We start from the raw sequence: 15,785 nt of genomic DNA, 5'->3' as shown, positions 1-15,785 counted from the left end.
TTGGCGGAACTACCAGATGTTCAACTCAGGGTGCATTTATGTCTGGACAGAAAAACCCTTTCACAAAGCTTGATTGATGTTGCGATGCAGTTTGTTGGGTTGGGGAACAGCTTTGAAGGGAGTAGCCAATAATTCACGTTCCAAATAACTAAATATTTAAAGTTATATTATTTAGGATGGATATTTTAGGGGATGATGAAGCCCAGGATCTGAAATTTAAACCTGGGGGTCGTTTGGACATGAGCCATGGTTTCTTACACCACATCCGAAGGAACCAGATTGCCAGGTGACCGCCAACCGCAGGCTAGCTAGCTTGTGTTATAGCAAACATTGAAGACTTATCATTCAGTATACTTTCTGGATGTACCTAGTGAAGTCTTTGATAAGTATGTCTTTGCTATAACGATCGATAATTTCCCTCATTGCTGGCACCCCGGACATGCGCAGAACGGGCATAAGGGGGCCCCCTATTTCTGTTCTGATATGGGTTTTCATCAAACAACTTTTATTACAAATAACGTAATCAATCAGTGATACTGGTGTGATAGGATTTCATATTGACCAAGTGTTGTCTTGTTCGTTAGAGATGATTATGACAAGGCGGTGAAGCAAGCTAAAGAGCGCCAGAACCGCAAGCAAACAACAACTCCTAGACGCCCACGTCGACCAGACATCCAAGTTTACCATCCACGAAGAAGCAGTAAGAATAATTCAATGTTTTATTCATTTTGAACTGTCCAATATCTCGATCTAGGACTTACTCAGTGAGTGTGCTTGTGTGCTTGCAGATGGGTCGGAGACGGGTGTGGGTGGAGCAGATGAGTCGAATGAAAGTGGGTCGAGTTCGGAGGCAGAGACCCAGGGAACCGAACTGTTCTGGCTCGACTACCAGTCCGACTCCGGAAGTGTCACCTCCTTCATCGTACACAAGGTCTGCACGTTAGCGTGTGTAACCGGCACACTGTTATAATGTTAGGTACTCAGGGAGTTAGATAGCTGAGCGGTTAGGGAATCGGGCTATTAATCAGAAGGTTGCCGGTTCGATTCCAGGCCGTGAAAAATGACGTTGTGTCCTTGGGCAAGGCACTTCACCCTATTTGCCTCGGGGGAATGTCCCTGTACTTACTGTAAGTCGCTCTGGATAAGAGCGTCTGCTAAATGACCAAATGTAAATGTATTGCATGTAAACAATGTTATTATTAACCATGTGTAACACTACTATTACATGTAATGTTGTTGTTTTTTCAACCACATCCAAAGTCGTACAAATCAATGTCCTTGTGTCCCATGTTGACCTACCTCAGGGAGACAAGCCAGAGAGGGTGGTGGAGCGTGTTGCAGAGGGGAACGACCTGGACAGAGCCATGAGGGCAGCACTGCAGGCTCGAGTTCGACAGGAAATGGACAAACGAGGGGACAAGCGCTGAGCAACGCATCAAAGGGGATTGCTTGTGCCGTCACAGAGACAGGAGGGAGAGTGTTAAAGAAGCCAGGATCCCTTCAGTGTCCTCGTAGGAGTCCTATAGATACATATATGACAGCCGTATAACTGGGACCAGAGGAAGGACTTGAACCTAAGGCACAGAGGATGTTTCAGGATGTTGGTGGTGTTAACCAGCAAAGCTGAGCCCCATGTGCCAACTGCTCCCAGGAAGTAAACACACAGCATTTTAACGATGTAGATCACAATAACATAACAATCGTCTGCAGAGAATGCTGGTAAACTGAACCAGGTCCATGCAAACTGAACTAATTTGAGGTTTCAACCTTGAAATTGATCTTCTTGCATCTGAAAATTAGTTGCAAATCACATGATGGGGAAACGGTCGTTTTAAAAAGGGAAAGATCACAGATCAGCTGACCTGTGACCACCTGGGTGTGTGGACCATGTGGTCTCCCTGCTCTGGAGAACAGACTGACACACAGACAGAACACCAACAGGCTCTGGAGACTGTCACCCTGGAGACTGTCACCCCAGGACAGTCTCTGTCCAGTATTCCAGTCTGTTTCCATAGACTTTGTACAAAACTTACCCGTGTGTGTGTGAGTAGGAAGTTTTTGCATTTATTTACATTTGTTCTAAAAAATGTTTGATTTTTTTGTTCTCTTTGTGGTTACATGTGTTTGATTTGACTGATGAGCAAATTCAGCAGCAGTTTTGTCTTGGAGACAAATTGACTTCACTCCGTCCTCTATAAGTTATTATAGATTTTTTTTTGAGAGACTTATTTTTGATACTTTTATTTTTCTGGAAAGTCCTATGTTTGTGGTGTCTGTGTTACAGATAATAAAGGCATTCATTATGAGGAAAAAAAAAGGTGTGAAGTAGCCTAAATGCAAATCGACTGACAATAATATTCTGATTGAGCTACAGATCCTCTCTATTGTCGTCTGAATATATAATGTATGGAAGTGTGTTTTTTTCTTCTTCAGGGCCTTAACATTGAGAACTAGAGAGGGTACAATTTCTGGGGAAATTGTAGGGTGTGCTTGCTTGCGTCGCTTGTACAAGGATTTTAATGCCATTTTTACAACTGATATTCCTGTATATTTTATATAAAAATGCATAGGGCCTACTTATTATGTATAAATATTACATAGATTTAAAAGCATCTTTTTTTTTGCGGCTCATTTACAACTCAAAATACGAGTGAAGTGTAGAATGAAATAGATGTCTTCTCATTTCCCCTGCAAGAGGCAGCCTCATCGTTGAATCAAAACGAATACATTTGGCAGACCGGTGTAAAAATTGACCTAATCTCTATGACTTAAACGTCATTTTAAGTTTTTCCCTTCTCATGATATTTTCAGGCATTTAGCCTACTCATTGCATTCATTCATTAATAAAGAACCCCCTTTGAAGATTATTCTACGACGTTACCCGGCAGTAGAAGATGGAATCGCGATTCAAACAGTACCATCTGCTAACTGAAAATATGCCCCCCAAAACGTAAATAAGCTTGACATTTATTTAGTGGAAAATCGCTCATTCATAAAAAGCTCACTGGTAGCGATCATTGTCAGTAACAACGCAAAATGCGATATAGCCCTGTGTGGAGAAGCTGCCCCGGTAAATTGTACTACTACGGTACAGTACTAGACCACTGCTGTGTTCGTCTTGGTAGCGATTGCGTTGGTTGAATTGGATTTAACGTTCCGTTGTACGGTTTAAGCTGAAATTAATTATTTTCATGAACAGATTGACAACGTTTAGGCTGTGGCAATGAAGTTCAGGTTAGTAGTTAGACTTTTGATTTAAGTAAGGGGAGTGCCGAACATGTTCTGTCGCCGTTTGACTTCCTAAACAGCTGTGTACTGTAGTGTAGATGTTTTTGTAGTGTGTCTCGCGTAGGCTACAGCGTTGCAGTGAGCTACACTGGTTTGAAACCACAGGTAATGGTCATTTCACCAACAAATCGTTTACTAATGTCAGAATAAATCCTACAACGAATGTGAGGAATGTTTATTTTAACGATTGAAAACAGATAACGCTACATCATAGACCACTGTAGTATGTGTTGCCCGGGCAACACAGGCTAATGTCATGATGCTAATACTTCAGTGAAATAGTAGACTACTGTTTCCGAAAGTAGATGTACTTCCTTAATAATATCAGCTTATACTGTACATTACACATCACAATTGTGTGTCATATCACAAAGTAAAATGAGTAAATAGTTATCACCCTGGCCTCTGTGCTTGTGGCGTTTCTGCAGCTGCCTTGCAGTAAAGCTATAGTTAGCCTAGCTATCCCCCAAGTTAACAGATGCGAAACGAATGTTCTGCCAAAGGTAGTCACGCGTGTTTTCGTGACGTTAGTGACGTAGTGACGTTAGTAACGTCAGTGACTGTGGCTAGCAAATTAGCCACCGTTAGCTTCACTTTTCGCCACAAAAACTTAACTTGAGCCTAAACCATGCAACGGAACGTAAATTCCAATAGAAGAAACTCAATCGCTACCAAGACGAAACTTTTGACACCTACGTTGTCTATGTAGGCCAAATATTGACTGAGTTTTAGGGGGGCAAAAATAAATTAAAAAAATATATATATATATGTGAGAGAACAAAGGTTGTGCTCTCGCCGAAGGCTTGAGCACACCCAATAATATATATGTGAGAGAACAAAAGTTGTGCTCTCGCCGAAGGCTTGAGCACACCCAATAAGGAGACCGGGCAATACTGCTGTTCTACGCTAGGGGGCAGCACAAGCTTTGTGCGACTGAAGCTTAGTTTCTTAGATTTAGTAGACGCCCTTATCCAGAGTGACTTGAAGTAAGTACAGGGACATTCTCCCCGAGGCAAGCAGGGTGAAGTGCCTTACCCAAGGACACAACGTCATTTTGCACATCCAGGAATCGAACCGGCAACCTTCTGATTACTAGCCCGATTCTCTAACCGCTCAGCCACCTGACTCCCTACCACTCCCTAATACTGCTGTTCTACACTAGGGGGCAGCACAAGCCTTGTGCGACTGAAGCTTAGTTTCTTGTTTTGAGGGGGGCGTTGTTACAGGCTGATATACTGGGAGGGTTGCGTCTTCCTGGGTGACGCTGAGTTGCAGCCGTACCCACGCCCGCTATGGTTGTAGCTTAGTTTGGACACTTGATAGTTTAGTTACGGATTATATTTCTTTCCCACGACTACAGTTCCAACATTGGCTTGTGGGAAGGGCACCAAACAAAAAAAACACTCAAAAGAAAAATTTATACATATATATATAGGGAATTACGTCTGGAAACACAATCTGATATTTACGAACAAGCCAGGAGATAAATTCATTGTATTCAGTAATGCATGAAGACGTGCTAGTTTCCTGGCTGGGATACATGCTTGATCAAGCCATTACGTCAGTTATGCAAACACTGAACTCGGAGGGGGAGGGTTCTTTGATGCTATTGGTGGGATGGAACCACACCCCTTAGTTCCTGTTCCCCCTGCTCTTTCTGATAGGCCCACACCTCTTCCCCCGCATGTGACTGCAGTTGTTAGAGAGAAACATTCCTTCGACGACGACAAGTGTTACAGTTACAGTGTTACAGTTAGCCCCTGTTTGGCATGGGCCTGTTATGCAACATACATTACATAAATAATTGCAAGATTAAAAGGAAGCTAAATGTGGATTGTGCTTTTCTCAATCTTTTGGTTTGATCGGCAGAGGTTATTTATCTTCGTGTCTTTATTCTTTGCAATAGTCGTTTTTAGGCCTGAAATAAATTAGTGAACTGTTATACTGCTAAACGAGAACTCTAACCACACGACCTCAGACGTAGCACCGCAGATTTGGAAATGTTCTCAAGATCCCGTCAAAACTGACCATCTCACGTTGAGAGACCTAACGTTAAGACATTAAAGATCCTGGAAAGCAAATTCCATGATTTGCTTCTCAGTACATTATATATGTGTGAAATGAGTTCCTGAAAGCATGTGCAAAGCACGAAAACTTTGTTGCACTGAAATGTGGAGTTAGACTGGAGGACAGTTTCTCTTCTGTTTTCATATTAAGTTTTAATGGGCAGAGCCCAAAAATGACCGATCTACGTCACTTTGACCTGTGTGCAGAGAGGTGACAACTGTATCGTTGACGCTGTTGCCCCCAACAAAAACGAATATAAACATGGCACATTTTTATCTGCAGCCAAATGCTTTAACGCTGAGCTATACCAATTCCTCAGTGTGACGTCTCCAAAGCCAGCAGTCCACTGACCCCAATATGGCCAGTCTGTGGTGTACATTACGGTTAGACATCCTCCGATTCCTATATTAATATGCTCACATGGTCTTCCTTTCTCCAGCCACGCTCCTCTCTAGGATAGTGAGAGTTTCATGGCTGTAGCCGTTTCCTATCAGTGTGAGAGCGGTTGGTATCTGGAGCTGTGTAGCCAACACTTCGCTCCATAGTAGACTGAACACCCGGTGTTATGAGTAACTGTGTATTTTGCTTTTCGTCTGTGTGCTTGGCACAACGCATAATTTAGGTAACACAAATGTAATATGTATAACACTTGTATAGATATCAAATGTAGGCCTATTTTAGTGCGTGTCGTTAATACACTCTCAATACCAACACCAACCTATGCAGGCTACACTGAGGAAAAATCCTTTAAGACGGTAGGCCTAACCTAAACTTAATCAGCTTGCTGGTGACATTAGTTAAATTACACACCGGCTGTTCCCCCATGTTAAAGTCATACGTCTAAGACAAGCAACATGAACTTTGTGGCTCAGTACTGTACAGCCACAACGCACACCACAGCACACCAACTGGTATGTGTGAGATATAATTAGCGGCTCGCGGCTTGACCATGCCGACGTGGTCCTGAGTGAACAGCTGCTGCAGAATGGCGTCAGTATGAACACCGTTTATCCCTCTACAAATACCAGCTTCTCACAGTTATGAATTACTAAATAGTAGCTAGTAAACTTCTAGGACTCAAAATATAGGTCTTGAACTGTGGGATGTCCTCAGTATATTTGATTTGTTGACCTCAAAGTTATCTTTTTATATAGCCTATATGTACAGTATTGGTGTTATTGGTCTTGTGATCAGTGATTCGATGATTCGGTCGGGGGCACAAGGCCGCTGGTGACAATATAAACTAGCTTACAACCTATAAGCTTACGTTTCCCTACGCTATATTGTTTACTCGATCAATCTTAACTGACAGTGTTACTTTATATCTGGTTGGCCTAGTAACCAAGGAACTTTACTGAGAAATTATCTACAGGCGACCTAAACGCATACTGAAAATGTTGCAAGAAAAATTGTTTATCTTCAACTGCCGAGCAGCTGTGTGACTCAGAAGGCATGCAGGTTACATTGCCTCCAGCAAGTGAATTCAGAGAAATGTGCAAGGTCGACGCATGTCATCGTCCCTTGGACTAAAAAAGGTCTTCCTCGTGCTGCTCCTGTACTCCAGACATACCTGACCAAGTTAGCCCGAGGGAACCCGGGTTGCCGGGAATCAAATGTCGCCTCAGTATTTATGCCACGTTATGAACGTTATGAGCGGCTCCGGTTAAGGTTAGACATGTGTCATGGAGCGGATATTTGCCCCTTCACTCCACAGCTCAAACACTACTCACAGTCCTTAAAGTGTTGGTCATACAGCCACCAAATCAAATGATCAATCCATTCATCAAATTGGGAAATTATTAACTAAACAGGTACGCTAGAAACACCATCACCAAAATGTTGTTTGTTCAATGGCGTAAGATTAACAGAGCAAATACAATAGAAGTATCACCAGGCCTTAATGAACAGTCTGTGCACCATGCAGTCAAGTCTATAAATCTGTTTCAACAATAAACAATACCTGATTGTTTCCATGCTAAGAAGCAAACTAGTGTTATAGGTAAAGAAAACATGTACTAAATCTTCTAACAAATCTTCTTAATATCAAGAGCTAGGCCAAATATAAAATGTCCAAAACTGACGCTGGTTTGTGCAAATGCGAGGTAGTGACTGGTCTCCCCAATTAAACTGAGAGGATTCAGCTCATAAGATTACCAATGTAGATTTGGACTAAACCAGATTTACTGAAGGCTCAGCTGCAAAAAACCTCTGGACAAATCAGGATTTGAATGCATCGCTATACAATGCATAAAAGGTCGTTGGAAGTACAGTGGTAAAACCGTTGCGTAGTTTATGCTTACACAACCGTCTTAAGGCCTTAGTCTCATGCAGTCTGAGAACGCATTTTTCAAGCAGACACAAAAAACTTTTCTAGGCCGCACTTAATCTCACAAGGGGTTCACAGGGTCCGTTTCTGTATAAAGTCGGTACTGTACTTCTAAACATATGATATAAACCAGATTGAATAATGTCAAATTCCAGAGCAAGTCCATACTTGATTGGACAGTGATTGTGAAAGTCTGGAGGGATTGTTCTTTCAGTTATTTAACCTCTGGTTAACCAGGAAGGGTTAACTAAAATCCATCAGTTTTTCAAAATCTTACCAAGCCCCCCAAACTGACTAATTCTCTAAATTTAAAATACCCTTTGTCACTTGGACAAGTGCCTGTTAAATAAGGTTCTGTGAAGGATTGGATTGACTAGCACTACATTGTTCTCAACTTACAAGGCCCTTGGATACCTCAAGTGGAATATAATTAAAGCACAACCCCACAGGTTCTCATTTGAGCACCACCAGCTCAGTTTAACTTTATTTGACCTGCTTTTAAAATCATAAAATAAACGACACAGGCTACATGCTTCATGATGGAAAGATGCCTTTTATTTCAGGTAATTGACAGGAGGAATAAATATCAAAACCTTTGAAGACAGAAGCATTTACAGTACAAGCTACCTGATCCTCAAGATATTGGACGCACGTAGACAGAGCAAGAGTGGTTGTGGGGGAGGGAGGGAGTAGAGGAAATAGAAAAGGCACTCCTACACTCACTGTGGCCCTGCCGGCTGACCTCAGTGGTAAAAACAAATGGGGGAGAAATAACCTATACCCAAAACGCAGGCAGAGGGTGGCATGTAAACATGTCTGGTTTCTCTGTACAACACCAGACAAACTCTGCCACCCTCCCCCTCGCGCCACGGTTAGGGACACTGATGAGGAACAGCACCAGGCCCAGAGGCTGTGAACTACATTACCGGGTGAGCCGGCGACGGATCTCTGCGGAGGCACACCAAAGTTTTTCTGTAGGACCCTTTGGAACCACGAGAGACATGCCGAAAAAGGTCATGTTGTTTTATTTTTTTTCAAAATGAAAAAACTAGATTCAGAAACTCAAGCCTTCACCGTTTCAGTCGAAAGCTGCCTTCTGATTCGCTCAACTTCTGTCTCCACGCCGAGTTTGAGAACAAATAAATAATGATCTGTGTCACCATGTGCACTTTTTAAGAGCTCCTCATCGCGGTGACCGAGTCATCCTCAGGGGATAACGACAGGCCAGGTTTCTCTGTAGCTACACCCGCCGTCGATACCCAAACTGGGGAGTTCCCTCAACATCAAACCACGTTTTACAAATGTAAAAAAGACAAGACGGAAAAAGGAGTTTTTATAAATATAAATTTCAAGGTTAATAACAGACGATCCAATCGACACCATTGTTCAAACTGTCCAGTATAAACCCAGACGCCCCCTGTAGACCTTAGCAGTGACATAGCAGCTTCTGACTTTTCTGTAGTACGCCAGAAAACTGCAAAGGCCTGTTCAGGGACTCGAGAGATACTGCTCATCCTGGGGAGAACTTGAAAAACATGACTTCCTTGTTCCTCAGCCTGCAATGCTTAGCATATCTTAACCACTGACCCTAAAAAAAACGTGCCATTTTTACATCCTCCACAAAGATATGGGGAATAAAGCAAGGAAGGGGAACAAGGACAAATGGGGGAAGTTGCTCAGTACCAATAAATTACTGAAACTGGTGAGGGACACTTAAGCTCCATTTGATCCCACACAAGCAGACTTCTACTATACGGATGCCCGCAAGGTCCCTTACTAGAGTAGCACCAGTAAAAAAAAAACAAGGATGTTGTGTATACGGTCTCTGTCTGTCGACACTGATGGTAGGGCGGACCTAGTAAGTATGGCCGAACTGCAGCTGATTGGATGGTGAAGGGGAATTAGTGTAACGAATACAGCACTTAGTGTGCCATGTTTCATAGAGATGATCTGGTAACATCCAACCATTCTTCCTATATCCCTTTCCTGGGGAATGTGAAAGACGAGTCAAGAAAGCACTAGACAGCAAAGACTAAAGATGGAGAAGGAGAGAGGGGGGGGGGTTGATGAGGCCTCAATGATGCCACTACGAGGGAATTTTTATTTAGAATAGGGCCTTCTCTCCCCCATGGGTCATGAAGGCTTCTCTGTAGTATACACCAACAGGCCTGGGAGAGGAGAGCTTCACAGGTTTTAGTATTTGAGTTTTTTGGGCACTTCCCACGGGAAGGAGTCTCGGCCAAAGTGGCCGTAGGCAGCTGTCCGCTGGTACATGGGCTTCTTCAGATCCAGCTCCCTGGAATACACAATTAACTCATTTAGCAGCTGTCACACACCAGGAGAGCTCAGAGGCAGGCATCAACACTCACAGCCGTAACGCGCTCAGGTAATCAGCCAGTGGGGAGTGTCGAGAGCCACAAACAAACGGGAACAAAATAAATCGGACAGAACTTCAGGAGGCCCGCTAGGAAAGGGATGAAGCGTCCAGACTTACCCTGCCAACCTACTCGGCCTTGAGGTGTGAGGACTGCAGCTTGGAGGGAAAGCGCATCGATCCCATTTATAAATATGGCACTGAACTTTTAACAAGCCTGAGAAGTCATTGAACTTCAGTTGGAACCCCCTCCCACCGCCCCCTCTTTCTCTCTGGCGTAATAAAACGGACTTCAGCCTCTAACAGATTTGACAGCTGAACTGTGACCTTAGGCACTGCATTTGTTCCGTGGCGCAGGGGGGAGGGGGAGCGGGTCGTGAATCAGCGAGCCCTGGCTGGCACATTCAAAAGCCACACAGGAAGCAACAGCAGGCGGTGGACAAGGAATGGGTGTGGCCACGCCACTGTCCAGCCACTACACTGCAGGGCATTAAAGCCCGCCTCTAGCTGGGATTGACAGCTCAGGCAGACCGGGTTAGGGGAGAGGAGGCAAGATTAGAAAGAGGGAGGAGCGAGGGGGGCGGGATAGAGGGGAGGGTGTTGATTGGCTCAAGAGCCACGCGCACCGAGGAGGGTTCTACATTACCTGACAATGACCCCAGGTCGGAGGTCAAAGTTCTTCTTCACGATGTCCAGCAGCTCCCTCTCGCTCTTCTGGGAGGTTCCATAGTGGAAGATGGAGATGGAGAGGGGGTGGGCCACTCCGATTGCATAAGCCACCTGATACAGGACACGACAAGCAATCATCAGGTTGGACTCAAGGACTTATTAAAAATGAGGGAGGTATTATAAAAAAATTGACTCACCACCTACATCCCCCTAAACAGTCCCCTTTTTACTCAGAATGTAGCCACTAAATATAATTTTCTTAAGTGGGAGGGGCAATCCATATTGTCGGCACGTTTTACAGCTCTCCTCCCCCCCCATCCCTCCCCCTCACCTGGACCAGCACTCTCTTGCACAGCTCAGCCTTGACCAGCGACTTGGCCACCCAGCGGGCAGCATAGGCCGCTGAGCGGTCCACCTTGGTGTAGTCCTTCCCTGAGAAGGCCCCTCCGCCGTGGGCCCCCCAGCCCCCGTACGTGTCCACGATGATCTTACGACCCGTCAGGCCAGCGTCTCCCTGGCAACAGAACACAAGGACGTTTTAGGAGGAAGAGCACGTCACAACTGGTTTACTTTTCCGTCCATAAAAAAACTTGGGATTCCCATTAGGTTTAATTCAAGTTTAATTTTGACTTGGTCAACTTATTGTTACTTTGTTACTCAAATTACTTTAACATCTGTAGTCAGCTTCTCTCCCATCTTTAGTTTTCCAATGTTCTAAGAATTTACTGTACTTTTTGGGGGTAAAAGCAAAAAATCCTGACTACAAACTCCCGAAGTCAACATGTCTTCCCTGCTAGCGCCATTCACGGACGCTGTGTCTGACGCTCACCTGACCTGGAGGCGGAGTCTGAAGCTCACCTGAGGGCCCCCGATGACGAAGCGCCCGCTGGGCTGCAGGTGGTAGATGGTGTCATCGTCCAGGTAGACGCAGGGCACCACGGCCTTCACCACCTTCTCCTTCAGGGCGTCACGCATCTCGTCCAGGCAGATGTCCTCGTCGTGCTGCACGGACACCACGATGGTGTGCACGCGTACAGGCAGCATGGCGCCGCGGTCCTGCCTGTACTGGACCGTCACCTGAGGAGACGGCAAACAGTTTGAGAAGAGGCTACGGGTTAAAGGGAGGAGGGGAATAGGAGACAGTAAGGGGGACAGAAAAAGAACGTCCTGTCCCTTTTTCTTCAGGAGAAACATTTAAATAACATGACCTTGACAGAAATAGGCCAACGGGTTCAAATTCCTGCCCTGGCTCCAGTGAAGAGGTCTACCTGGGTCTTAGAGTCGGGTCTCAGCCAGGGAAGGGTGCCGTTGCGGCGCAGTTCAGCCATCTTGGCGTTCAGCTTGTGGGCAAGGACGATGGTGAGGGGCATGCACTCCTCGGTCTCGTCCGTGGCGTAGCCGAACATCAGGCCCTGGGAGAGAGACATAACGTCAGCTAAGGAAAAACTTAAACAATGCAAAGTATTCTTTTGGCTGCTGCTTTTCTCCAAGGCGCAACTACAGCACAGGAGGGGAGTGGATTTGAACTTTGTGATCCACAGTCGAAGTGCTCTAACCACCAAGCTGTCCCCCCCCCCCCCCCCCTTCCCCTTACTGCAACATAAACACAGAAAGCTGCTTCTGCCAACAGTGTTTGCTGCTGGTCGGTTGCTCTCAGGGCAGAGCAACGGACCCAAAACACACACCTGGTCCCCCGCCCCGATGTCCTCCTCGTTGCGGTCGATGTGAACGCCCTGGGCGATGTCAGGAGACTGCTGCTCCAGAGCCACCAGCACATTGCAGGTCTTGTAGTCGAAGCCTGCGAACGAGGAGGGCCGTTTAAAAAAATGGCACAGTCAGTAGTTTCGAGTGCAGAGTGGATTTGAGGGACAGCTGGGAGGGGAGGGGGAGGGCATTAGGAGAGATACGCACCTTTAGAAGAATCATCGTATCCGATGTGACGAATGGTATCACGTACGACCTTCTGGTAATCAACTGTGGCTCGTGATGTCACCTCTCCTGCCAGCAGGATCATTCCAGTCTTGGCAACAGTCTCTGCGAGAGGGAGAAATGAAAGTGAGAATGCCTTTTTGTTATCTGTGGCAGCAGTGTTGTTGCCACAAAACACAATAACCTGCTATGCACGCTTTCAATAGGGTGCTAAATAATGCAGGAAAGAGTCGCTGACTTCATAGCAGGATGAGGTTGCATCACTTTTCTCTTACCACAAGCAACCTTGGCATCGGGGTCCTGCTTAAGGTGGGCGTCGAGCACGGCATCACTGATCTGGTCGCAAATCTTATCTGTGGAAAGCAAAAGGGTTCTCAGTTATTGATCCGCTGTCTAATGAACCTTGACTTTTGTTGACGACATCGGCGGCCACACTAATTTTTCACTGCGTAGCTGAAATCGTCCACGTCGGAATGTTTCAGTTCCGTTATCCCAACTACGCATTTTATGTGATTGATCGGGACCATTAATATTGTGATGTCGAGCGCCCCTCAAATTGAGTGTGCAAACCTACTGTACGGCGGTTTTGAGTTTCCATGACCGCAGCCTGGGATCACGTGGTTGGTGACCGTTAAAATACATTACAATTAACAGTTGGCAGTCGCCTTAACACTTAACATTAAGGCGTGTGTGTACCGTTCGAAAATGTTCATCCATGCAATGTTTGTGTAGAACAAGAACTAATCTAACCATCCCGGCTTAGCGGACCATATTTAGACATCTTGGGTCTCGCGGCATCACACAATCAATAGAGTCTACGTATTTCGTCAGATTCGCATTAGGTTAGTCTATCGGTATTGGCGGGCTATCTTGTCCGCAGGTAAGGTAAAAAGCTAACTAGCCAGCTATGCGTGCTTCCTTGGTCACAATAGTAGCCTACATTTTAAGCAGGGAGCTTTGCCCTCAATATTGCTAACAGTTGCAAAAATTATGTCAGACCATTTGGCCCACCCACATATGGCCATGCGGCAAGATGCTAGCTAGCAGTAAAACACGAGGCTTGATGGACCATTAAACACAGGCAACTAGTATGTCAGGTATCGAAAGATAATTAGATATTTTTCACATGCAACAACATTTTCAGAACACTGTTGGTGAATATATAAAACACGTAAGTAATAGGCTAAAATGAAAATCGGCACTTGGTAGGCTTGTGTTTGGCTTACGGGCTAACCCGGTACTACGGCGTTAGCTACCTAGCTAATATCTTACCGGGATGCCCTTCTCCGACCGACTCCGAGGTGAACAAGAAGCAGTCCTCCTCAATAAGGGAGTTATGAAAACCGTTAATTTGTCCGTTCATCGTTTCTATAGTTCTTTACGTAAATACAAACGCTTTAGAAGTATGAAATGTATCAACACAATTACAACCGGTGCTTTAAGCTAATGGGTCCGCTTTCTCGCTCTTTCTACCCTGCTGTGGTTCATTCCAGGCATTCACGCACTGGATGGCGCAGCCTTCCACTATTTATTCTCGGTCGCGCAGACGTCACTGTGGACTCTACCATATCAAACGTGGGGGTGGAGGTTGGCCTAAAACATGGACCAGGTAGTTGGAACAACGTGTTTTGTTGGAACAAAATGTCTTTCTTTCTCTATCTCTGATAAGTATTACGAGACCAAGTCAAGGCTTTTAATTAAGTTACAAAGCAGAAAGCCTAAGTTGATCAGATTTGTCCGGAGGGTAGGGTGGGTGAAAATCTGTATTGAGTTACGTAAGAGATAACGTACACAGTCTAGGCTTTTGACTTCATTGTACAGCTTTTACTTAGTCATAAATGTATTTCAGGTTCATCAGGTGGTTACTTTTGGCAATGCTTCTGTCATAACAATGTTACCGGCAGCCGTAAATCAAATTGTGGACGTTGGTTGTAGGTCTGTTACACTTCAGTTTATGTTCAAATGGGGTTTTAGTGGGTTTTATTACACTTTATTGGATGGTGGATTTGAGAACGGCTATAATACTCATTAACGTTAACCCTGTCACAGGATACTGGTTTGATGCCCTCCAATGATATGTGATATCCATGGACAGTCGATATACATGACAACACTCAAAATGGACATTGATTGACACTTCAAAAGCAGAACCCAAGAGGTTAGTAGGTCCACCATCCAGACGTCACGTAAAACTCGCAATATCAAACACTACTTCTTCCTGAATATCAGGAAAAAACGACGCACGAGGAAGTGGTAGGAATATACAATAACCAACTATTTGTTTTACTTTAACCCCAGATAGCAAGCACTATGAAGAGTGACAAACAGTGCAGAGCAGCTCGCAATAGCCTAATATTGTGTTGTGTCACGGGGCAGATGGATGAGCGATCTAAGCTTCGTGGCTGATGTACGTGGCTGGGTGTCTGTGTAGTGTGAGTTACAGCACATGACAACCAGAGCTCTCTCAAACGTCTTTTACTTTATCTACAAAACTGATCTTTGGCCAAATCTGTGCCAGTGAAATCAAACACCATCATTGTATTTTGTTGGAGGGAAAATAATAAACAAACGGAAGCTGCTGAGTCACCAAGGATGTTGGTATGGTTTTCCTTTTCTTTACTGAGAGACATGAGTCATTTATCAATGACACGATTAAACAATTTGTTAAGACCAACCCTAGCTGCCTGATACAATAAGGTCACAATGACAATGCATTTCCCAGCAATTGTGATAGCCTAAGGGCTCCGGCGGTTACAACGAAGTATGATTTTGTTTCTATTCCTTCAACGGTTCAAGAATCACACCCTATGGAAAACAGAGTGGTTGCCTTTGGCCCACTTGGAGTTATAGTCATGATTACAATCCTGCAGGATAATAGCAAGTCTACGTGGAATACCAAAAACTCAAATGCGCTTCATTGGCTCATCGCACAATGAGGAGATTCTTATCAGGAAAACTTAATATTGCCATGCCACGCTCTGTCCTACTGAACTCTGTCCTACTGAACCCCCCCCCCCCCCCCCATCCATCTTCTTGTTGCACTACAAATGCGCTACGTGAAAGACTACTTCTGGGAGGATGTGAGGTCATAACCGATCAATGTAATCGCTGTGAAATGATTTCGGTGTAGCC

General features: G+C 44.9%; 2 protein-coding genes and 1 long non-coding RNA gene across 4 annotated transcripts; 2 read left to right on the top strand and 1 right to left on the bottom strand.

Annotated features, from left to right (window-relative positions):
- The first annotated feature begins 44 nt into the window (after window positions 1–44).
- On the top strand, window positions 45–2,309 carry c25h2orf68 (chromosome 25 C2orf68 homolog). Its single transcript, XM_062451943.1, has 4 exons — window positions 45–286; window positions 585–700; window positions 789–931; window positions 1,305–2,309. The coding sequence occupies exons 1-4, from the start codon at window positions 177–179 to the stop codon at window positions 1,425–1,427; spliced, it is 492 nt and encodes a 163-aa protein (XP_062307927.1). The 5' UTR covers window positions 45–176; the 3' UTR covers window positions 1,428–2,309.
- A 5,905-nt stretch (window positions 2,310–8,214) lies between these two features.
- mat2ab (methionine adenosyltransferase 2Ab) lies at window positions 8,215–14,173 on the bottom strand. 2 transcript variants are annotated; one of them, XM_062451894.1, is made up of 9 exons: window positions 13,926–14,173; window positions 12,929–13,006; window positions 12,636–12,758; window positions 12,410–12,522; window positions 11,993–12,136; window positions 11,583–11,801; window positions 11,056–11,238; window positions 10,702–10,835; window positions 8,215–9,977 (listed from the first exon to the last, which is right to left on the bottom strand). In XM_062451894.1, the coding sequence occupies exons 1-9, from the start codon at window positions 14,014–14,016 to the stop codon at window positions 9,875–9,877; spliced, it is 1,188 nt and encodes a 395-aa protein (XP_062307878.1). In that variant the 5' UTR covers window positions 14,017–14,173; the 3' UTR covers window positions 8,215–9,874. The 2 variants fall into 2 exon arrangements, with proteins under 2 accessions (XP_062307878.1, XP_062307879.1); XM_062451895.1 differs by lacking the exon at window positions 8,215–9,977 and having other exon boundaries at window positions 10,698–10,835.
- LOC134012219 (uncharacterized) lies at window positions 13,843–15,226 on the top strand. The gene is made up of 3 exons (XR_009928537.1): window positions 13,843–14,262; window positions 14,703–14,811; window positions 14,956–15,226. It is a non-coding gene; the product is annotated as an uncharacterized LOC134012219 (long non-coding RNA).
- The last annotated feature ends 559 nt before the right edge of the window (window positions 15,227–15,785 follow it).

Source organism: Osmerus eperlanus, chromosome 25 (assembly GCF_963692335.1).
Source record: "Osmerus eperlanus chromosome 25, fOsmEpe2.1, whole genome shotgun sequence".
Lineage (NCBI taxonomy): Eukaryota > Metazoa > Chordata > Actinopteri > Osmeriformes > Osmeridae > Osmerus > Osmerus eperlanus.
The sequence above is the reverse complement of the archived record's forward strand: the minus strand, read 5'-3'. Positions and strand labels throughout refer to the sequence as shown.